The sequence below is a fragment of the Mercenaria mercenaria genome, chromosome 4, assembly GCF_021730395.1.
Source record: "Mercenaria mercenaria strain notata chromosome 4, MADL_Memer_1, whole genome shotgun sequence".
Classification (NCBI taxonomy): domain Eukaryota; kingdom Metazoa; phylum Mollusca; class Bivalvia; order Venerida; family Veneridae; genus Mercenaria; species Mercenaria mercenaria.
Window position 1 is genome coordinate 24,573,102 of NC_069364.1, and position 24,955 is coordinate 24,598,056.

Below are 24,955 nucleotides of genomic sequence, written 5' to 3' on the forward strand. Positions count from 1 at the left end.
TCAATCAATTTGGTCAATATGAGTTTTTATTATATACTTTCTAATGAAATACTGAGAAATACTGATGAAAAATAATTCATGTTTTCATTGTATTTATTTTTCATTGCAGTGAAACCATGGAAACATATTCTTCTATATTTTCACTGCAGTGAGACATATTTTCTACATTTTCACTGGTTTTCCAGAACTATTTTAGTATTCTTGGGCAGTGACTTTGGTATCATTTTGCCTATAGGTTATAACACACTAAATAGTTGTTGTTCTTTATTCTATATAAAATTGACCTATTTCCAATGACCGCAGCACACATCAGGACCCATTTTAAATGTCTGTAACTTACATTTTCTTGAAGAAGTCAAAACGATCGCAACCCACCTGTGGTACATTCTAACAAAATTGGGCAAAAGTCAACCATGAAAATAGCTTTTAAAAAGAAATAGGAAAGCCTGTATATAAACGTAACTCAAGCAATCCTTACACAGAATAAAACAGATTAACAAGAAACATGTATTTCCTAACAAAAATGGCCAAAAACACTTACTGTGTATGTCTTCACCTGGACAGTAATAATCACTGGACACATTGACATAAAATGGATCAGAAGATAAACTAGTCGCCTGGTGACCTGGTACCATTGTTTGACAAGCAGCTTCAGGTGCTCCGGCAGAATAAGCCTCTACATGATAAGCCATAACTAGCAGCGTAAGACTTACAATTGTCGTCATGTACATCATTGAGCAAATTTACCTGTTATCAAATATATAGAGATTAAATACGGAACATGCGTCTGTTTTCTGCACGTGGGTTTTCTTCTTTATGATAATATAATTGTTAAGGTGAAGACTTCATAATGACATTCAGTAATTTTTATTCGATTACGATTCTTTCGTTTGTCAGGTCGGAAGTCTACGGCCTTGTTCGTGTTAGCAACCTTTGTGGCCGAAGAATGCAGAAGTAACAGAATACGAAATTTCACGGAAACTGCCGATTGTCATTGCAGGTCCCGCACGATTACTTTTGTAACAGGATTCCTTTTCGGGTAGGTTGTAACTATAACTATTATTTTCAAAAACAAGGTCAAATACATATTTCTTAAACAAATGGCGTCGAAAAACCACGTTTTAGCCTAGCCCTAAATTGTTGTGACGTGGCCGTTTTACGGCGATTAATTTAGTTTCGGGGCATCCATTTTATTTAATTTTCTTTTCATTTAATATTACAGGCCCGTTGAAACCTATACGGTGATGTAATTTTCTAATATGTACTCCGGCTATTCGCCGAAGGAATGCTTACTTTATGCAAAAATCACGCCAAAATTATTATATTGTTTTCCTTTTTTTTGAGCGGAATGACTAAGTAGTGTGTAAAAACTGTTCCACAGATTATTTAAAAAAACAACTAAAATTATCACGTCAATTTATTTTACTGTAAAATAAGCGAAAAAAATGAATAAAAAAATACGGTGGTCACTATCTTCGTTATCGCTGTATTATCTTAAATGACCCTCTCCCTCACCCGCTCTCCCCCCCCCCCCCCCCCCCCCACACCCCACACACCACACACACACACACACTTTTCACGCAAAGTTTTTGTGCATCAGAATTTCACGGAGAACTGTTTGTATTTTTGGGGAAAAACAAGTAAATAAAAAAATTCACGTGACAATAACATAAATTTCATTTTCAGCGTATTCTAATTTTATAAGCCATTTCCCGATTTCTTACCGATTTTTTATTGTCACACTTGTATACCTATAAATGCTTGTAACACGCAAAAATGCGTAATGAAAAAACAACACTTTTAATTAAACATTTTACTGCTCGTTCTCTCCTGCCTTTTTTTTATTTTCTGAAAATGTTCCTGACATGTTTTTGAATAAAATAAGATTATAAAATTCCTTGACTACCAGGTTCATTTTCACGCTACAGTGTTAAGAAAATTGGGAATTTTAAGCACAGTTAAAACGTTACGTATTTTCTTTTTCCCGCATTTATTTTTCCAACCAAGCTCACATTGTCTGTTTGTAGGATTTATTTGCAGCCTTTATTTAAATAAATTTGATACAATATTTTACTAAAAAGTATGTTTAAAACGAAATGTCACATAACACTATCTCTTGATTTAATTTTCTGGGAGCTGTGCAGAATAATTCATCATTTGCGATTTAATGGAACTATTCCGCAAGAGTGACGACCTACCATCGATCAGCTCTATCATATTTGATCAAACCTTTACAATGATTTCTAGTATTTCATTTCCTGATATGTCTTAACAAATTACAACTTGACCCTCATCAAACCTATTTCAAGTTCAAATTTGATATTTAGGAAACTTTTGTCAAATTTTATAAGGAAAACTGATACTTTTTTACACGTTTTAAGTCAGAAATCTGAACCGGATAAAAAAAATTAAATGAAACAATAAGCAGATACTTTGAAATCACTATATAAATATTCATAAAATGTCTTACCTTGCCACGATAAAAAAAGAAAGAATTACCGCATGTAATTCCAACGCTAAAATATCAAAAATAAGAAGAAAGTATTAAGAGATTTGGCAACAGCTTTAAATATGAATGTGGATTTGGTTTCCTTAGATTTATAGTCATCATTTCAGGACAGTTTACTAATTTTATGAGCATCAAATGTTATGTGTTTACATATGAAGAGGACAAGTGGTTGTAAATTACGAGTTACAGTACTTCACGGCAGTCCATGTGATTAGCATTTGAGCCGTGCCACGTGAAACCCAACATAGTGGCTTTGTGACCAGCATGGATCCAGACCAGCCTGCGCATCCGCGTACTGGTCAGGATCCATGCTGTTCGCTTTCAAAGCCTATTGCAATTAGAGAAACTGCGTTTGCTTTTCACAGGGCACGGCTCATTTATAGATTTCATCCTCAGCGAATCGTCACTCGCACATTATGTCAGATAGGTCATGACTCGAAAATATTGTGTGACACTTGCATTCATCGTTCTAAAGTTATATACAAATATTTCCGGATGAAATACGAATTTTGATTAAGCTTATGTTTCATTCACGTGCAGTGTAAGACATATAAATGTTATAAATAAATTTTGATTATTTTTTTTTCATATTGTCAGGTACAATTTAAAACATAACAATTATTATTATAGTAACTTAGTATTTATTATTGTGTCTATTTTAACAGAGTAGATCTATATTCTTAATCTCGTTTACATTAATTAAATATTTACAACAGCTATATAGTAATTGAAGATTCGATTAGATCTGACTTTGGATGAAATTTACAACCTAAAACGGGTTATGATTTACAATGGTGGTATATTTCCATGCCTATAAAGTATAAAGATAAATATTGTGAAATAAATAAAGATTTCAAACTTTCCTTCCTAAAACCTACTAACAATGTAGTGATTGACTCATTGCCGAAAAAGGGAAACACTTAAATCGGGCAGTACCATTTGTACTTTTCAGTAGTGTGTGGTTCTATATATAGTAACAGGAGAAGTAAAATGTCACAGGATATTAGATAATAGATATCCAAAAATATTGGAACTTGACAAGTGACCTTGAGTAAATGAGCCTGACCTTGTTGCAAAATAGACTCTATACGCCGTCTTGATAAACTGAACATTTAAAATTGAAGTTTAATGAAAAGTATCACCCACTGGTTTAGGAGCTTTGAATAACACGATAATCCAAAGATTAACCATACGACAGTCATTTGTGACCCGGACTGGAACTAACTGTGTGTTATGCACAAATACACTGGCTGACATATAATACCTTTAATTATTGATATATTGAACGGTCATATTTTAAACTGTACTTTTTATCTTGATAAGTTGAATATTGCACTAGATCTATTTACAAAGTTTCAAGAAAGTCCTTCAAACAGAGAGCTTTACAAATGATCGGACGCTCACATTTTACCCGTACAAATGACAAGATTCGCATTAACATCTAAATAAATCAAAAATTAAAAGATGAAAATTTAAGAGCGTTAAGATAGGATTCGGACGGTTTACTTAATTTTGACCTTGACTTGGGCTTGGCGTTTGATAATTGATGGTGAACAATCGAAGTAATTTTACAAAAAATGTTTAATATAGGATTAAATTAGGAGTATAGACGCATGATCGGGCTCAACATTTAGGGGCGTCGTTCGTGATCGTTGGTTAAGATCGCTTTGTCCTCCCCGTTGCGATAGTTTACTTTCAATGTGAATTTTTAGTAAGGAAGCATCGTTAGCTTTTTAGCAAATCTGGAGGTGCCGGCCGTGTCTGAAAAACAATGTTCAAACGGATACCTTTATTTCTTCACGTAAAATGTTTAAAATGTTACACAATAATAGGATGATTTGTGTCAGTGTGGCTTAAATACAGCATAAGGACAAAGATTTTTGAAAATATGAAGGTTTGAATACCTTTCATGACGTACCATAACAGAAATATTACGAACAGCTGAACCGACATAACATTAAATAATAATAAATTTAAAACAAAAGAAACAAGATATCAGTCCATCAAATGATAAAATAAAATGTAAGAAAGAAATAAGACGTAAACTAGTTGGCGTCCTAACGGTATTAATGAGAAACTGGCAAAGAGTAATCAAAGAAGTAAAATAAGGCTGAAAAAGTAGCAAAATATTATAAATTATCATGTGACCTATGAATACAATCATGATAGGGAAGAATAGGTGCATAAGCCAAATAAATAGAATATTAAAACAGTAAAGAAAAATAGAGAGCTAACAACGAAATAGGGTTACCCCGTACTACGAGGAAAAAGAGTTGTGTGGGGCGTACACAGTTCCGTAGCAAAACCTAGTATTATAATAAAACAATCTTTCTTAGTTTGACTTTGGCTATCTTTCAATATATACTGAATTAATTTTATTTCTTACAAAATTATTTAGCTGTCACACATATTTATACGTGTGCTTATACAAGCTAATCCTGCACGTTCAAAGTGTTATTATGTTAGGTCTTTTGAGATCTGCATTCGCTTCAAATGATAACTATTGATAAAATTTCTAAAGAGTGGTTATAGGAAATGAATGGAGTCGCAGTTTCCATTGAGCGCGTCATAGACTGTGTCAAACGTTTGTCCCGCTTTATAATTTGTGTGATGTTTGTTGTGGTGTTGCGGGTTAGTGGGGGGCGGGCGGGTGGCTGGAAATCGATTAAGTGCCCTCAATCCTATCCTAAATGTTTAGTAGATTTATTCATTTCTTTAGGTGAGAATACAGCAAAACAGATGAAAAATAGCTCTTGAAAGCATTCCATGCTTAATATGAAATTACGTGCAGTTGCGACAACGAATAATATAATGAGAAGAAAATAGATCAGTTTGTAAAAAAGATAGTTATTGGTTTACTTAATAAAAAATTTGGGTGAACAACTCAGCACGTAGTTATAAAGATGAAGTACTTTGTGTCAATTTATACTTCGATGGAATTTAACACTTTGATCTAGGAGAGAACTAAATTCAAAATAAGTAAATTGATAAATTGTAAATCTTTGTGTACACTACAAAAACTGAAAATAAACAATACTTTCACTACTACTCTAAATACCCATTTCAAATGCTTAATTTGCTAGACAATTGATACGGCAATTGACAAGTACTCAGTAAAGGGTTACTTTCAACAAATAATTAAACTGAAAACTGAAATCATTCGAAAATTTTCTATTCTCTAACCAGTCTTTATGCACACTGTATTTGCATGACGTGTCTAAAACGTTACTCTGTTTTCAAATAAATCGCCATATAGTCTGCTCTGCCAAACCGTCTATTCCAGTAGTCTACTGAGTTTATCTGTGAATAAAGAAACTGCGGATAGACGGGGTGTCTATCCCAGTCACATCCTAAAGGGGTGTCAGTGTCAATTACAATCATGTGTCCAGTGTGTTCATCGCAGCCATTGTAAGCTCGATTTATGTGAAATCTTCGTTCATGATACCCTTTCATTGAAAAAAAATTGTATTCATGCATAGATGTTAGATCGGACCAGCTTGCAGATATTACTCTACTCTTGTCAAACCAGGTAATGATGTTACTGCCCACACCATCAAAAATCACATGAGCCACCTCCCTGTCTGTATCGAAGAAAGCGTATTTGACGTACTTGATACCAAGGTTGGACCAGTCCGTAATGACACTGTTACGGTAGTGACATGCGTAGGATCTTTCCATCGTAACAGGTTTGACATCACAAGAACCTTTGCCTGGAAGGAGAGAAGAGTTACGTGGACTTTCGTCGTACATAAAAGAAATGGTTGTTCTGCTATTTTGTTATGTACAACGGCGACATTGCTGCTAAAATGAGGTACATGTCAATTAAAGATCGCACACAATTAGAAAGATCTATATGTCTCTGTTCTTTCTCTTTTTATCGAAATTATTTTTGTTCTGATTGTCTGTGTAGCTCAAAACAAGCAGCGGCCCAATGGTATATATTCAAATCTGTCTTACATTGCAAACATGAAGCTATGTATTTCGACCAACTTAAAACGAGTGCAAAGTACTTTCAATATTTCACTTGGTTCTAGTATAAAACGAAAATACATATTACATATAAGTTAGTCCTCTTTTTTAATACTCAATTTCGAGGAATATTACGATGACAATAAACAAACTTATTCAAATTTTAAATGACAGTAACAACCCCTTCATATACATCCAACAAGAACAAGCAACCAAAAAAATCACGTTGAATAACTTCTCAACCAATATGTCCACTTGAATTGTTTTAGATTGATGAAATAGTATATGTACCTGTTGTCCAAGCATTGAACACATTGTGACCAATGCTAGATGTTGCTCGGAATACCATTTGCCAGCCGTCTGTTTCCAAATCCTCTATCCGCAGTGCACTTGTTAAAGGTGTATCAAACCTGTAATGCCGAAAAGATCCTTTATCTTGCTGGAAAGTGCAACGTTTATCGTGCGAATCACTTGAAGATGTATTTAGACGGCTGAACAAAAACAAATAAGTAACTAGTTTGTAAATGTCTGTCCTAACTATAAAAATGCTTTTTTGCAGTATCCGTAAACTCACACGTTCACACGTTTTTTTTACGTTTTAATGGTGGTTAATCAGATTTTTGGCAAGTAATGTATGTGTCCAAAACTTCCTTTACACGTATTTATACTTACTAAGAGCGTAAAGAATGATACATGTTCTCTGGAAGCATTGTCAAAATTTGACTTTCCTGATCTGGTTGCCAAGTCATTATAGAATTATTATAGTAAACACATTTATTGTATGTAAATATGAATATGAATATCATTGTATTATATATTCCAAAGCTTTGCTCAGACAGTTACATATTTAGCCGAGATTCATGAGAAGTGCAAGTTTGTAAAATTTGTATAACATCCATATGTCTATCTTGACTTTACAACTAAGACAGATTTAAAACTAGAGCTGTTTTTGAGAAAAGCGCATGTCTCCTACAACTGCCTCATCATCTAAATAGTAAGTCAGTTTTTATATACTGTTTACTCACTACACATATACCTTTGAAGGGTAAAAAGACCGATTTTGGGTAATTCAAGGGCCATAATTCCGAAGTGGATGGGCCGATTTGGCTAGTTATCGAACTTGGCCGAGGACTTATTAGCAAACACATTTTGTTCATGTTTTGTGAAGATCGGATGAGAAATGTTTGACTTAGAGTGTGGACAAGATGTTTGCCAGATAGACACGCACACACACACATACAGGAGTAAATCAATATGTCTCTCACACCACTGTGTGGTAGAAGACATAATAAATGAGTTCCAAAGCTACATGCAACTTTACAATTTGCATTTTGTTTCAGCTTGAAGAATATCCAATATTCTATCAAATGCAAATGAGAAGCTAGAAATTATGTTGAAATGATAAGAAATAAACGACTTTTTAGATACTTTAACAATACAAACAATAGTTGTTTCTAATTGTGACCGTACTCAATGTAATAGCCTTAACTACTCGGCCAAGGAAGCCACCTAAAATTTGAAATATATGTCCTTTCGAAATGAATGATAAAAAGAGTTATAACTTAAAAAAGGTTATGGAATTTCAGTGTTTTTCATTATTCTAAAAGCGTGTAAGAGATTGTATAATTTGCAAGGATGCTTTACTAAAACGTATCATTAAATTAATGAATTTGCTAAATACTACCAAGGGTCACTTATACTAAAACAGCACAGAATGAATATATTCCTACCTAGGACAGCGTGGATAAAAGACCTCACTAACGTTCGATTTCTCATTCCTCGATCGGGTTGGGAAAACACTGTCCTACACAGGCAGGCAAGTGAAATCCTTATATAACCTTAATAACTGTCAAAAATAAATGAAAGTACCAATATAAGACTTGTTTACCTGACTGAATTCTTTTTCTTACATTGTTGATTGTCTCCTAGATCTTTTATTTTCACTGCTGTGTGTTCCAGCTTTAAATCTATCGACATAATTTTCTCGAGAATCCTTTCCTCCATATAGTATCGCTGGCATTGGGGCTCTTCACAGATACCCGATTTCAAGGATATCAATGAAAACATTACTAACATATAAGAATAACAAAATGATGGCATTTTTACAATGTTTGTGCATCCAGTGTTGATGATGAGTCTTAAAAAATATTTCATAAAATGAAGATGCTCATTAACAGTCTTCCTCATTAAAAAGCACAGCTGATATCCTTTTATATTAATATCCGTTAAGTTGTTTTATCTCTTGATTTTAAATGACCAATATATGTTTCCAGCAAAATAAAAAAAGAATCGTAATATTTAACAGTGTTGTGCGCTTTAAACACTATTGTACTAAGTCCGTTACAACATGTATTAATTTTGTATAATCATATATTTCCAAAACAACAAAACAATTGACTGTATTTCCTGGAGGGGATTAGGTCTAATAACCACTTGACATCATATACACTTCAAGTGTTGTTGTTTTTGCCAGCGACTTATATTTGTCTTGTATTATAAGAAGTGAATTCAGCGGTGAAGCTTCGTTTCTTCCAAATCTTAGAGATGTCGTTCATGCGAAGAGGTGATTTGTGGCGATCTACGATAAAGGATTGGTGAGTAAAACTGACACGGATTTCAGGCCGAAATGTAACGACTTTGTGAAGAGTTATTTGATTCTTGAAAGGACAGTCTTGCGATTATGGTAAAATTGCATTCCTTGTTTACGCTTTTATTTAGTTTTGAAATGTCTTGTTTTATAGGCAAGGACATAAATTCCCATAAACACCGTCATCTTACATCATTTAAAAGCAATTTTACGGCTGCTTGTCTAATAGAACATCTGTCTACTAGCTTGGTTTACTAGTTTCATCTGTATCAGACTAGTAGAGTTCAAAATTAAAAATCTTTGCAGCTGCATTCTGTTCCTTATAAGTATATTTCTCGGCTCAAAAATATATTTGAAGAAAGTTTCGTAACGTTACGCTATCGATGATAAAGCCGAACCTGAATTTTGTTGTTCGCCTCTGAAACACTGTGATATCTTTTCGTTTTACGGCTATGCAATTCTCGCGCTTTGATTACATTTGATTTAAATTGGCAGTAAAACGTCTGTTTTAAGCATGAATTGCGTAATAAAAGAATCACATATGCTCTAGCTGGCAATATTAAGGATTATGCCATTTTCACAACGCAAGAAATAACACGGTGATCAAAAACAAATTAATAAAGTTCAAACGATTCCTCTCTAAGTAAATAATTAAGCATCAATTAAATAAAAAACAAAACAAAACATATTAGAGGAAATGCACGGAAATTATGATACCATACGTAGCTTAACTTATACAACATATATATTGCTCAATCAAGGACATACATATTCTTCTATCGAGGACATGCCAATGTATATGAGCTGAGCGCTATTTTTCTCAGAAAACGTTGTTAAACTGTCCAACACGAATCACACTTGCACCGTTCTTTTTTCATGTAGATCTGTAGCTATGTTATCTTCGTTCAAAGAAATAATAGGAGTTTGACCTAAGACTTCGTTATTTTATAATACGATTCATTTTCTTACCTAAATAAGGAAGTTATGTTTTATAATTTAGCACTGTCTTCCTGACCAATTTACGATTTCTCACAATTAGAAAATAAAAAGCAATGTGACGTTTAAACAGCTTCCTAGACATCAAGATGTTCTAACATGAATTTGGGAAGATGGGAATATCCGGGTCCTAGGCAACTGTTTAGGCGGTAACAGCATTTCAGGTTTCATCGTTGGAGAGTCATGATAGAATTCATCTTTCTTGTTATCTTACTTAGATGCAGTGTCCAAGAAAACCATCTGCCCAATTTAAGTAGGGTTGAATACATAATATAAATGACAAGTATATGCGTAGTGTAAAGCAGAAAATCTTATTCGGCATGCTGGTCATCGTGGCCACCATCTTGTGTTCCTCGTGACCGTAGGTGGACCAGCACTGTAGAAATAAGAGTATCAAATGGGCATAATGTGTGTTGAGATTGAGCTAAGCATAGGACAAAATGATATTAACTTCAAGAAACACAGCTAAAAACGTCACTTCTTCCTTCCACGTATGGGCACTCTCGACCACATATATAGAAAATACCTTGCCCCCATATACACCCTGTTTGTACACACAGATTACCTAAATAATAATTAAATTATATCATATCAATAATTTCCATTACCAAATGCCCTTCTTTAAACAAAGCTCAGCTCAATATGATGAATTTTTCGAACCTAATGTCAAAAACATAAAAAATGATGACGGCCACTTTGAATCCAAAGAGGCCGTCTAGAAAGTCGATTAAAAAATGGAATTAATATTTTTCATGAACAAGAAACTCTAACAAAATAACACCAAATTCGAAGAATACCAACACCTGTTATAAACCAGTCAGTCTGACAAACAAAATAGGACAAAATTTGAAGAGTATTTACATGACGTGTCTAAAACGTTACTCAGTTTTCAAAAAAATCGTCATATAGTCTGCTCTACCAAACCGTCTATTCCAGTAGTCTACTGAGTTTATCTGTGAATAAAGAAACTGTGGATACACGGGGTGTCGATCCCAATCACATGTACAAGGTTTATCAGTGTCAATTACAGTCATATGTCCAGTGTCTCCATCGCAACCATTGTAAGCTCGATTTATGAAAAATCTTCGTTCACAATGCCCTTGTAATGAGAAGTAATTGTATTCATGCATAGATGTTAGATCGGACCAGCTTGTAGAAATTACTCTACTCTTGCCAAACCAAGAAATGATGTTACTGCCCACACCATTGAAGATCACATGCGCCACCTCCCTGTCTGTATCAAAGAAGGCGTATTTGACGTACTTGATGCCAAGGTTGGACCAGTCCGTAATGACACTGTTACGGTAGTGACATGCGTAGGATCTTTCCATCGTAATAGGTTTGACATCACAAGAACCTTTGCCTGGAAGGAGAGAAGAGTTATGTCCATATTATCTTGCATAAAAGAAATAGGTGTACTGCCATTTTGTTATGTATAACTGTGACATTGCTGCTAAAATGAGGTAAATCAAAGTTTACGCACAAATAGAAAGATCTATATGTCTCTCTTTTTTGCTTTTTATAGATTTTTTTCTGATTGTCAGTATAGCTCCAAACAAGCATTTGGCCGTCAGCCGTTAGCCAGTGCCTCAGTGGTATCTATCCATTTCTGCCTTCCAGAGCAATCATGGAGCTATGCATTTCGACCAACTTAGAACGAGTACAAAGTATATTCAATATTTCACTTGGTTCTGATATAAAACGAAAATACATGTTACATATCAATTAGCATCGTATTTTCTACTCATTTTAAAAACAATGAACAAATTTGTTCAAAGTTTACATGATAGTAACGATCCCTTTATAAACATCTAACAATAAAAAACAACAAAAAACGTCGAATAATTTTTCAATCAATATGTCCATTTGAATTGTTTCAGATTGATTAAATAGTATATGTACCTGTTGTCCAAGCATTGAACACATTGTGACCGATGCTAGATGTCGCACGGAATACCATTTGCCAGCCGTCTGTTTCCAGATCCGCTATCCTCAGTGCACTTGTTAAAGGTGTATCTAACCTGTAATGGTGAAAAGATCACCATGAAAATGATGGTAAATTCTGTTCTACATTAAGAAATGCTATCTTAAGTAAGTGTTGATAGTTGACTAAACTTACACTATATTATGTTGAATTTATTTAGCTGTGGAGGCTATAATTGGGGAAATTCCAAAATCAATGAAAAACTGTTTATACGGAAGCTGTCCATTTTGCTTCATGTATTTTTAGAAGGTCATTTTTTAAATATCAAATATTTCTATTTCTATCTATGAAGAGAAGGGGGAAAACATAAATATATTTAGTAAATTAGTGCACTTAGCTATCATTTCACACTGGAAAAAAAAACGGTTAAAACGAATTTGATTTTTTTAAGATACCATCTCTAAGAAATGCAAGTCTGTAAAATTTGTATTATATTCATATGTTTATCGAGACAGATTGAAAAGAAATGAATTCTGAAGCTAAATGCAATGTTACAGTTTTCTCAAGATGAATATCTATCAAATGCAAAAGAGAATCTAGAAATTATGTTGAAATCTAAAGAAATATACAGCTTTTTAAGTACTTACATAATAAACACAATATCTAATTCTAATTGGGGCCTTACTAAATGTAATAGGTCTCCATAACCGCTCGGCCAAGGAAGCCCAAAGTAGTGTTTGAAATATATGTCCTTTTGACATGAACGTTAAAAAAATTAAAACTGATATTGTGTAAAAGTAAATGCGGAATTTCAGTGTTGTTCATTATTCTAAAAGCGTGTAAGGAAGCTTTACTAAAACGTATCATTATTTTAATGAATATATAAGTACTATCAAGTGCCACTTTTACTGAAACAGCACCCAATGTATATATTCCTACTTTACCAATGAGGACAGCGTGGATACGAAACCCTACTAACGCTCGATTTCTCATTTCCCGGTGTCCCTCGGATTGAGTAAACACTGTTCTACACAGGCAGCCACGTGAAATCCTTATATAATCTTAATAATTGTCATAAATAAAAGAAACTACCAACATGAGAATGGTTTACCTGACTGGGTTCGTTTTCTTACATTGTTGATTGTCTTCTAGATCTTTTATTTTCTCTACCGTGTGTTCCAGCTTTAAATCTATCGACACCATTTTCTCAAGAATCCTTTCCTCCATATAATATCGCTGGCATTGGGGCTCTTCACAGATACCCGATTTGAAGAATGTCAATGAAAACATTACTAATGTAAAAGAATAACAAAATGGTGGCATTTTTTTCATGTTTGTGCATCCAGTCTTGATCAATAATCTTAAAAAATATTTCATAAAAACAAAATGCTCATTAACAATGGATCTTCCTCATTAAAAAGCACAGCTGATATCCCTTTATATTAATATCCGTTAAGTTGTTTTATCTCTTGATTATAAATGACCGATATTTATTTCGAGCAAAATAATAATAAAGAAATGAAAGTGCTGTGCGCGTTAAACACTATTGTCCAAGTCCGTTACAACATATATTAATTTTGTATAATCATATATTTCCAAAACAACAAAACAATTGACTGTATTTCCTGGAGGGGATTAGGTATAATAACCACTTGATACATACACTTAAAGTGTTGTTGTTTTTGTCAGCGTCTTGTATATGTCTTGTTTTTTTAAGAAGTGAATTCAGCGGTGAAGCTTCGTTTCTTCCAACATTTAGGGATGTCGTTCATGCGATGAGGTGATTCGTACGATCTACGAGCAAAATGACACGGATTTCAGGCCGAAATGTAGCAAATTGTGAAGAGTTATTTTGATTCTCTAAAGGAAAATCTTGGGATTATGGTAAAATTGCATTCCCTGTTTACTCGTTTATTTAGTTTTGTAACTGAAACTGAAACTGGTTAATTTGGTTAAACGCCTATTTTTATAAAATGACATATTCAATGGCGTTGTACATTTAATTTAACAAAACTTAAAGTATTAATGATGAAATGTAGAAAAACTTTTAAAAAATAAAAACTAACACCTGCTGTCATCCATATCAAACAATTATCAAAAAATTTAAAACAATGCCATGAAGTTTCTAAAATATCGTGTCTTAAGATTTTTTTGATTGTATCAAAATTCACTTTTGTGTAATGCTAAAGAAAGTTCATTCCACAGTGTCTGGACCAATAGTAATTATAGTACAGACACTTAAATATTTTGCTCTTGTTGTATGGAACAACATAACGACATTCAGAATTTTCTGACGATCTCAAACCTTGTCTACTAGGAACATACTCTGTAAGCAGTTCTGCTAAATACATCGGCGCTCTGCCAATGTGACAGCTATACATAAAACAAGAGGGCCAAGATGGCCCTAGGTCGCTCACCTGAGAAACACACCATAATACACCATAACAGCGTAAACATGCTTGACCTAGTGATTTCATGGGAAAAAAGTATTCTGACCAATTATCATTAAAATTGGAGCAAAAACAAGTATTTTCTTTGATTTGACCTAGTGACCTAGTTTTTGACCCCAGATGACCCATATTCGAATTTGACCCAGATTTCATTAAGGCTATCGTTCTGACCAAATTTCATGAAGATAATTGAAAAATACAGCCTCTATCGCATACACAAGGTTTTTCTTTGATTTGACCTAGTGACCTAGTTTTTGAACCCAGATGACCCATATTCAAACTTGACCTAGATTTTATCAAGGCTATGATTCTGACAAAATTTCATGAAGATCAGTTGAAAAATACAGCCTCTATCACATACACGAGGTTTTTCTTTGATTTAACCTAGTGACCTACTTTTTGACTACAGATGACCCATATTCAAATTCTACTTAGATTTCATCAAGGCAATCATTCTGACTTACTTTCAGGAAGATCAAATGATAAAAGAACAGCCTCATCAAGGCAATCATTCGGACCAAATTTCATAAAGATCAATTGAAAAATACAGCCTCTATTGCATACACAAGGTTTTTCTTTGATTTGACCTAGTGACCTACTTTTTGATCCCAAATAACCAATAATGAAACTCAATTCAGATTTTATCAAGGGAATAATTCTGACTTAATTTCATAAAGATCAATTGAAAAATACAGCCTCTATCGCATACAAAATGTTTTTCTTTGATTTGACCTAGTGACCTATTTTTTGACCCAAGATAACCCATTTTCGAACTTTACCTAGATTTTATCAAGGTAATCATTCTGACCAAACTTCATGAAGATTATTTGAAAAATAAAGCCTCTATCGCATACACATGGTTTTTCTTTGATTTGACCTAGTGACCTAGTTTTTAATCCCAGATAACTCATATTTAAACTTGACCTAGATCTTATCAAGGCAATCATTCTGACCTAAATTTATGAAGATCAATTGAAAAATGCAGCCTCTATCGCATACACAAGGTTGTTTTTTATTTGACCTAGTGACCTACTTTTTGACCCCAAATAACCCATTTTCAAACACGGCCTAGATTTTATCAATGTCATTATTCTGAACAAAATTCATGAAGATCAATTGAAAAATACAGCCTCTATCATATACACAATGTTTTTCTTTGATTTGACCTAGTGACCTACTTTTTGACCCCAAATAATCCATTTTCAAACTCGGCCTAGATTTCATCAAGGTAATTATTCTGACAAAAATTCATGAATATTAATTGAAAAATACAGCCTCTATCGCATACACATGGTTTTTCTTTGATTTGACCAAGTGACCTAGTTTTTGACCCCAGATAACCCATTTTCAAACATTTACATGGCCTAGATTTCATCAAGGTAATCATTCTGACCAAATTTCATGAAGATCAGTTGAAAAATACAGCCTCTATCGCATACACAAGCTAAAAGTTGACGGACAGACAGACGACAGACAGACAGACGACGGACATCAAGTGATCAGAAAAACTCACCTGAGCATTGCTCAGGTGAGCTAATAAAGTATCTTAAACTCAATCCTTACCTTCACCGACAACCAATGTAAGTCACACTTGTTTGGAACTGTCAAATTTCCTTCTGTTAAGGACAAGTTTCGCACAGGTGCTATGAATACGTCGCATCTTACGCACTTCACTGTTAGTTACACCATACAGTATGACATTGCAGCAATTCAGATGTGAAATAACTAGAGACAATTAAAACTAGAATTTCTATGGTTGATTTGATTAAATGTTTTCCGATGTTCTTAATTCGTAGGTAATTCAACATGGCTGTACGACATTTGCGATTTACATGATATTTAAAGAAGTTCAAGGTTTTATATTAAGAAATACACCAAGATATTTAATTGTGCTTTCACGTTTGATATCATCACCAGTAATGTTAACCGACTTTGTGAAACATTTGTTCAATTGAGGTATGCAACCAAACATAATAATTTCAGTTTTTGAAGTGTTAGTTTTCAGTTTGTTTATATTTATCCAATCATTGATTATAACTGCGCACCGTTTGAGGTCTCCGACCACTTGTAAATCTACGGGAGCGGATATGGGACGAAACTTAAGCTTTTATTTGCTATATGGTGATCAGCAAAACCGTAGACTGATACGGATTTGGGAATGAGTTCAAGCATAGGTGAGATACAGCCAAGGACCAAGACAACAGCCTTCGGGCACACTGCAATCAAGCTGGAGGTCTGATGAATATGCATTGATGGATGACATTAATCTTAAAAATACGAGGCTTTAAGTTGGTCTACCCATTGTAGAGCTGTTTCACAGACACCATACTGTGCTTTTAGGATTTTTGTAGAATGGCGTGGTCGACAGTGTCAAATGCCTCTCTTAATTCAGTTGCAGTAAGGGCCATGACTTTCTGTTTCTCTATACCACTTGGAAGATCATTAACCAACCGATGCTGCGTGAGAGGTGTTGCGCATTTCATTACCTCTCATAACAGACTCAATCAAACCGAGTCTGCTATTATTATTCTTGGTTGCATTTTTTGCTTCAAGGATCTTTTTACAGATTTTATTCTTATCAAATATACAAAAACAATATATTAAAATGTCATGTTACATACAAGAAAAACAATCTGTTCTGAAAGAAAACATCACCCTCTGAAAATGCTCCCATGAAAATTGCTGTTTAGCAATTACGCGTATGTAGACATTTTCTCAATGAATAAAACTAATACCTAGAAATTCAGAATGAAAATGGTCTAGGTCTTTTCTCAATACAATATGCAATAAAACTAAGCCAAAACTATAACTGTCAGATCCTGATATGAATCATTTTTCTAGATTTCATCAACAACATGGAACTACATTTTGGACTACTTCACATGTAACACTGAGTATTAACTTCCTATTTGGTGTAATCAGTCCTACAAGCAGACTTGTTATAAGGAAAAACACTGTTATGATTTACGTGTTTGTTTAATCTGTAAGGAACAGCTTTCTCAATAAGTTTTGACAGAAGTGATGTGTTACTCACAGGACGATAGTTGGAAAGTTCTAGTTTAAGATCTGTTTTTAGCAGCTTGTTTGTATTTCACAGGATAAACACATTGTTGTAATGAAAGATCCCCAGTTTAGTGATACTAGGGAGAAGTTCGTTTACATGTGATTTCGGAATACCTGTTGACAAAATATCTAGCTATGAAGACGTAGTATTCAAATCAATAATGAGTTCTTTTCACTTCGTTTTTGGCCAATTCAGTAAATTTGTCTACGTTTGTACATCTCTTACTTCAGGTTCAGGGATTGACTTATTTTTGAAAAGTTGGAAAAGTTAATTATTTTTTCAGCCAATGAATTATTAGACTCTCTTTAAGGCAGTGGGCTTTCAGATTTGGTACCAGTTATTTCATATACTAATTAATACAGTCTTGGAATCACCTTTTCCGTTATATAACTTTTCACTGAGTGTGTTTCTCTTTTGACTTCAAAACTGTATCCGTTTCTTACTGCTTTATACGAGTCAAACAGAAATGTTTTACCGTAACGCCTCTATGTACGCTCAGACTTTCTAACTTGTTATTTAAGATGTTGTAAATTTTCATTGAACCATAGTTTCGGTGCTCTCTGAATTGTAGTTTTCTCTTTTAGGCGAGTGTGCTTATCAGGACATCCTCAATTTTCGATTCAGACTCATTCACAAACTTGTTGAGATCTATTCTTTGATTCAAAGTCTATTACACTAAGGTCACTGGAAACTTCTGATTCGTTCAGATTTTTTAAGTGTCTAAGTGATACGTTCTTACTAGCAATAGTCTTTTTTGAACATATAGGGGAACCATAATAACACAATGATCAGATATAAATGGTCCCGGCTCACATTTCTCTACATGAACACCATTTAGTGACTCAGTTATGACTAGATCTAAGCTATGTCCTCCAGTACGAGTTCTGAAATCAACATGTTGTTCCAGGCCCATTTCTACTCAGTAGTCCTTGAAGTTAGTAATAGTACTATCAATACCTTTTATAAACCAGAAAGTCTGACAAAGAAAATAGGACAAAATTTGAAGAGTACAGCAACAATTTAAACCAATCAACTATTTTGACCATTCAAAATATACTTGAAAGACCGTCATTATGTTTCAAAGATGCGCAACAACAACGCACCGGTTTAGTGTAAACCTGGCAATAACAAAGTACACCATTATTATTCGAAATACGCATTACTTGTATAATATCTATCTTCCTTATTCTAATGCTTTATTTGCATGAAAAATTAAACGCCAGATGACAAGTAAATGCTTACTTTTAATAAATATTTCTGTCAGTAAACTGATTGCTGAAATTATGTGGAAACATACTACCCTCTAACAAGTGTAAGTGCACTCTGTATTTTCATGACTTGCCGAAAACGTCAATCAGTTTTCAAAAAAATCGCCATATAGTCTGCTCTTCCAAACCGTCTATTCCAATAGTCTACTGAATTTATCTGTGAATAAAGAAATTGAGGATACACGGGGTGTCGATCCCAGTCACATGGACCAGCCTTGTCAGTGTCAATTACAGACATGTGTCCAGTGTCTCCATCGCAAGTATTGTAAGCTCGATTTATGAAAAATCTTCGTTTCAAATTCCCTTCTATTGAGAAGTAATTGTATTCATGCATAGATGTTAGATCGGACCAGCTTGCAGAAATTACTTTACTCTTGTCAAACCAGGAAATGATGTTACTGCCAACACCATTGAAGATCACATGAGCCACCTCCCTGTCTGTATCAAAGAAGGCGTATTTGACGTACTTGACACCAAGGTTGGACCAGTCCGTAATGACACTGTTACGGTAGTGACATGCGTAGGATCTTTCCATCGTAACAGGTTTGACATCACAAGAACCTTTGCCTAGAAGGAGAAAAGAGTTACGTGGACTTTTATCTTGCATAAAAGAAATGGTTGTTCTGCCACATTGCTCCTAAAATGAGGTAAATTAAAGATCGCACACAATTAGACAGATCTATATGTCTCTGTTCTTTCTCTTTTTATCGATATTTTTTTCTGATTGTCAGTGTAACTCAAAACAAACATTTGGCCGTCGGCCAATAGTCAGTATCTCAATGGTATATATCCAAAAATGCCTTACATAGCAAACATGAAGCTATGTATTTCGACCAACTTAGAACGAGTGCAAAGTACTTTCAATATTTCTCTTGGTTCTAATATAGTACGAAAATACATATTACATATCAATTAGCTTTCGTCCTTTTTTACTAATTTAAAAGGAGTATTACGATGACAATAAACAAATTTATTCAAGTTTTACATGATATTACAACACCTTCATATACATCCAACAAGAAAAAACAACAAGAAACGTCGAATAATTTTTCGATCAATATGTCCAATTTGTTTCAGATTGGTTAAATAGTATATGCACCTGTTGTCCAAGCATTGAACACGTTGTGACCGATGCTAGATGTCGCACGAAAAACCATTTGCCAGCCGTCTCTTTCCAGATCCGTTATCTTCAGTGCGCTTGTTAAAGGTGTATCTAACCTGTAATGTCGAAAAGATCCATTATCTTGCTGTAAAGTGCACCGTTTATAATGCGAATCCCTGGAAGGTGCCTTTGGACGGTCAAACAAAAATGATTAAAGAAAGAGTTTGTAATTGTCTGTCTTTACTATAAAAATACATTTTGCAGTATCGGTAAACACCAGTATTTTTCACACGTTTGTACGTTTTAATGGTAGTTTATCAGACTTTTGGCAAGTAATGACTTTGTTTAACACTTATATTTTATTATACTTACAGAACATGGCATTCCCTTGTATATTCGTCCTTGTTCAACTTTCCCCTTCGGATTCCTCCCCCACCCCGACCCCATTTCGCCCCTTACCACCATTCCTTCCCTTTTATCAATATTTAGCTTATATTAATATGTACTTGTTAGATGTTTGAAGCAACCCGTCTGAAATATATTTCCATTTCAGTTTCTTTTTGTTGTGGGCCTACTATGTACATGCGTGGCTCTGGGGCTGTGTTTTTGGTGCTCTGTGCGTCCGAGAAATCTACCCTTACCTATTATCTTTTATATATTTATACTTACTGAGAGCTTAATAAATGATACATGTTGACTGAGGCGTTGTTAAATTTTGACTGTCCTGTCCTGGTTGCCCAATCAATATAGAATTATTTTAGTGTAAGTATTACTTTATATATATATATATATATATAGCCTAGGAAATTATACCATGAATATAGGAACCATATTTGTCAAAAGATAGCACAGACAGTTACGTATTTAGCCGAGTTTAATAAATGATACATGTTGACTGGGGCATTGTTAAAATTTGACTGTTCTGTCCTGGTTAGTACATACATAGCCTAGGAAATTATACCATGAATATAGGAACCATATTTGTCAAAAGACTGCACAGACAGTTACATATTTAGCCGAGTTTCAAGAGAAATGCAAGCTAGTAAAATTTGCATTATGTCCTTTTTTCTATACCGACTGTGCAACCAAAATAAAGTGAAAATAAACTAATTCCGAAGCTACACGCATTTTTAAAACTTGCCTTTCGATTCAGACCGATAAATATCCAATATTCTGTCAAATGCAAATGTCAACCTAGCAATTTCATTGAAATCGTAAGAAATATTAAATACTTTTATAATAGAGTTTATAATGAAAGTATTTACAAAACCGAGTATTTCTTATTAAATAAACACAATACTAACTATGTTATAGGCGTTCTTGTTCCTAAAATAAGTCTGTATTAAATAAAATATACGTAAAGTGAAATAATGTCATGAAATATTGCTTTAATATGACTTACCGCCTTTAAAGATATCGTCTCTGTGTTCGGATAAAAATCAATTTATTATCATTTGAACAGAATTCTTTTCTGTTTTTGTTAGTCACTCCGGCACAATTATGGGTCATATAGCGAGTTTTCAGCATTTCATTGTGGAGGAAGACCCCAGGTGCCCCTCCAGGCATTGCTTCATCAAAGGTGGACTACTGGATAGAACCACTGACCTTTCGTAAGTCAGCTTGATGGCTTCCTCAAATGAATAAGTTTATGCCCCAAGTGAGGCTCGAACCCACATCGGTGAGGAGCACGTGCGATCTTGCCAACACGGCCAAAGAAGCCCCCTAGATAGAGTTTGAAATTTATATCCTTTTGACATGAATGACAAAAAGAGTAAAACATGTATCATATTATTTGAGAAGTAAATCAGAAATTGAATGTTGTTCATTATTTAAAATCGTCTAAGAGACTGTATTATTTTCAGGAATGCTTTACTAAAATGTATCATTAATTTAATGAATTTCATAAATACTACCAAAGATAAAAGGTAGGGGTAGTACAGAGCATCCCAAACAACACAGCCATAGAGCTATGCTTTTACTTTTACCAAAACAGACTGAACATAAGCCAATGTCGATAGCGTTGATACGCTCGGTTTCTCGTTCCTTTATGTCCTTCGGGACCGGTAAACTCATCCCACACAGGCAGGTACGTGAAATACTTATAACTGAAACAACTAATAAGAGAATTGTTTACCTGACTAAATTCGTCTTCTTGCATTGTTGATTATCTTCTAGATCCCTTATTTTCTCTACCGTGTGTTCCAGCTTTAAATCTATCGACACCATTTTCTCGAGAATCCTTTCCTCCATATAGTATCGCTGGCATTGGGGCTCTTCGCAGATACCCGATTTGAAGAATATCAATGAAAATATTACTAACATGTAAGAATAACAAAATGGTAGCATTTTCACAATGTTTGTGCATCGAATGTTGATCGCGAGTCTTAAAAATTATTTCACGAAATGAGAATGCTCATCAACAATCTATCTTCCTCATTATAAACACAAATGAGCAAAACAATTGACTGTATTTCCGGGAGGGGGTAAGGTCTAATAACCAAATGACATTTACACTTCATGTGTTGTTGTTTTTGTCAACGACTTATATTTGTTTTATATTTTAAGAAGTTATGGGGGCAGGGGACAGTAAAAACGAAAAATCCAAAAGTTTGCGTTGATACCAGTGTGAAAAAAAAAACAACAACAACATAAAAGTACAGTTTTGAGAAATGTCAGAGAAGTGCAGAGAGAATGTATTTTTTCTAACACTTGATTTACGTATATTTACCATATACATGCATAGGCAGCTACATTACATTTAAAAATGCATTGTTCTTCAAACTGTCAAACATTTTAGAAAATATGAGAAAAATGAGAGAAAACATGAATAATTAGATACAGAGTATATATTACAGACTTCAAACAATGCTTTACATTACCAGTTATAAAAGAATGTGTCGAAAAAAATACAACATGTTTTATTGATATTACAGCACTGTGTTTTATTTCAAGATGTATTGGATATCGGAACAAGGTAGATCTAACACGCTTGTGACTTTACATTTTAGGAGTATGCGACCATATTTTCATTCGTAAATGCTTCAGTCACGGTCAGACATAATATATATATATATTCACAGAGGAGCACCATTTAATTTGTAAGTCGACGAAGAATATAAATTTGAAACGGTGTAGATATCAGCAGTGATTCAGCTAAGATATACTTTCTCGAAGAAATTGAAAATCACCAGGCTAACACAATGAAAATGAAAATTGTTAATACAACAAGCAGAAAAGCAGCTTAAGAAGCAGCAAGTTACTACATCACAACCATGCGTTAGAGTTCCGCTTAAGCCGGCGCTAGAGGGTATGGGACGTGTTGCACGTTTCGTTACTTTTAATGAGCAGATTCAATCAAACCAGATGTATGTCTATTCAGAAAACAAAGTGTGTTGTTCACCTTAGTTGAAGTCCGAATTTTGTACGTAGGTGATTCAGTAAAGTCCGCCACTCATGTTCTTCCATAGAATCAATGGTAAACAAATGTCACGTGACGGCAGTTTCATGTACTTGAGAATGAATTTTTACTCTAAACACCTGTGCAATATCTATTTAATCCAGTTACACCATTGTTGACTTATTCACACTTATATACAGTGGCAATGTCCAATGCTCTAACCAATAATGAAGGACAAAGAAATCAAGGCTAAAGCCAGTTAGGGTTTCTTTGCGGATATCACCCAGGGATATTTTTTCTGAGTTAAAAATTGTGTTTTATCCATTTTAGCTCCGTGACGACGTTTTTCGGTTAAACAATTTCAATGCGTTCAGTCTTCCAGAGAGTCCAGGCAGGCCTATTGCTGCAGCAACAAAGAAAAACATTTCTACCGTTAGGGGTATGGTAGAATGAGGTGGCCGACGAACTATTTCCCAAATATCTCACACTGTAGGCATTTCAGAGAGGACCATTCACCATGTTTGGACTTATGAGTTAAAGAAGGTTTGTGCTAAATGGGTATCTTTTTCTTGACACCAATCAAAAGTCCAAGCATTTAGTTAAAGACAGAAGAAAGTGCTGAAAAAGATATAAAAACTAAAAGAAAAAAGAAAAAAACATTCTGAGTTGCTCACTGGGGGTGAAACTTATGTTCATCATTATGTTCCCCAGCGAAGCATAAAAAACAAACAATAGCCAAGTAAAAGGCAGACAATGCCGGTTAACTGAAATAGAACAAAACATACCAAGAAGTTTTTTTCAGTGGCCCCGTTGAACAAATTCCACCCAAAGAGTGTAAAACCATCACATACTTGTTATACAAAACTAAAGTGCTCTTAAAAAACCTATTAGAATAAACGGCCTTGTAAAGTTTTGAAAGGCATACAGCTAATTCATGACAATGCGTCCGTCCACAGAAGACAATTGTATAGTCTTTATATATTTCCATTCCTTTTCTTTTTTAAAAAAAATGTCAAACCGTCAACATCTTAAGTTGTGACTGCACAAACCTTGCCCTCAGTCATGTTCAAGATATCTTACTTGATTGTGTTCTCTTAAGGACTTAAACAGCAACACGCGCCCACCTTATTCACCTAACCTAACTACGTCACACGTTTCTGTGACATTTTCTTATTTCCATTGCGAAAAGAAATTCTCGCAGATAAACGCTATGCTACTTGAAGTGCCGTTGATATCGCGTTTTTTCAGGGTCTCGACAGCATACCAAGGGGGCCTATTTTGTAACATTTAGATTATGGATAGCAATACTCCAAAAGTGTGCTAAATTATGTGCAATGAGAATACCTAAGAGGTACGACATGAACAAAAAGATCTGATTGATAATTTAGGCTTTCAAAGACTAGCGACAGAAATTATTGAATTACAAATGTGCTCTAGTATGTGTCTATTGATAGGCCAGAAGAGGCGTATTCATCCAGGTACACGGTTGTGAAGACTGATTCTAAAAGACAGTGGCTAAGGGTCTGGTAATCAGCATATTAATACATGCTCTTGCGATAGAGGAGGTACAGAGAAACACAGGAATTAAGACTATCACGATTGAGGATCCTTGAGGATAATAACTTCCTCTCTGCATATTATGCAATACGTATAAGCATATACTAGTATTTAGCGACCTCTAATCTCTAA

The 24,955-nt window shown here is 34.4% G+C and overlaps 4 protein-coding genes across 7 annotated transcripts in view; all 4 read right to left on the minus strand.

The window, feature by feature from the left end:
• LOC123551213 (sushi, von Willebrand factor type A, EGF and pentraxin domain-containing protein 1-like) overlaps positions 1 to 2,811 on the minus strand; it is a 30,695-nt gene extending 27,884 nt beyond the window's left edge. For 2 of the 3 annotated variants that reach the window (XM_053540774.1, XM_053540776.1), the window contains exon 1: positions 542 to 1,070. In XM_053540774.1, coding sequence (XP_053396749.1) covers positions 542 to 734 — 193 coding nt within the window. In that variant the 5' untranslated portion in view covers positions 735 to 1,070. Of the gene's footprint in view, positions 1 to 541; positions 1,071 to 2,470 lie in introns of those variants that run through there. The other variant, XM_053540775.1, reaches the window with a different exon arrangement.
• A 2,819-nt stretch (positions 2,812 to 5,630) lies between these two features.
• LOC123553290 (uncharacterized) lies at positions 5,631 to 8,822 on the minus strand. 2 transcript variants are annotated; one of them, XM_053540777.1, is made up of 3 exons: positions 8,367 to 8,822; positions 6,770 to 6,969; positions 5,631 to 6,219 (listed from the first exon to the last, which is right to left on the minus strand). In XM_053540777.1, the coding sequence occupies exons 1-3, from the start codon at positions 8,663 to 8,665 to the stop codon at positions 5,735 to 5,737; spliced, it is 984 nt and encodes a 327-aa protein (XP_053396752.1). In that variant the 5' UTR covers positions 8,666 to 8,822; the 3' UTR covers positions 5,631 to 5,734. The 2 variants fall into 2 exon arrangements, with proteins under 2 accessions (XP_053396752.1, XP_053396753.1); XM_053540778.1 differs by having other exon boundaries at positions 6,770 to 6,888; positions 8,367 to 8,814.
• Positions 8,445 to 13,645, minus strand: LOC128556268 (uncharacterized). Its single transcript, XM_053540779.1, has 3 exons — positions 13,097 to 13,645; positions 11,964 to 12,082; positions 8,445 to 11,424 (listed from the first exon to the last, which is right to left on the minus strand). Exons 1-3 carry the CDS (start codon positions 13,360 to 13,362, stop codon positions 10,940 to 10,942), a joined length of 870 nt encoding a protein of 289 aa, XP_053396754.1. The 5' UTR covers positions 13,363 to 13,645; the 3' UTR covers positions 8,445 to 10,939.
• A 3,345-nt stretch (positions 13,646 to 16,990) lies between these two features.
• LOC128556270 (uncharacterized) lies at positions 16,991 to 22,375 on the minus strand. The gene is made up of 3 exons (XM_053540781.1): positions 22,004 to 22,375; positions 19,867 to 19,985; positions 16,991 to 19,334 (listed from the first exon to the last, which is right to left on the minus strand). Exons 1-3 carry the CDS (start codon positions 22,213 to 22,215, stop codon positions 18,850 to 18,852), a joined length of 816 nt encoding a protein of 271 aa, XP_053396756.1. The 5' UTR covers positions 22,216 to 22,375; the 3' UTR covers positions 16,991 to 18,849.
• Positions 22,376 to 24,955: the final 2,580 nt, after the last annotated feature.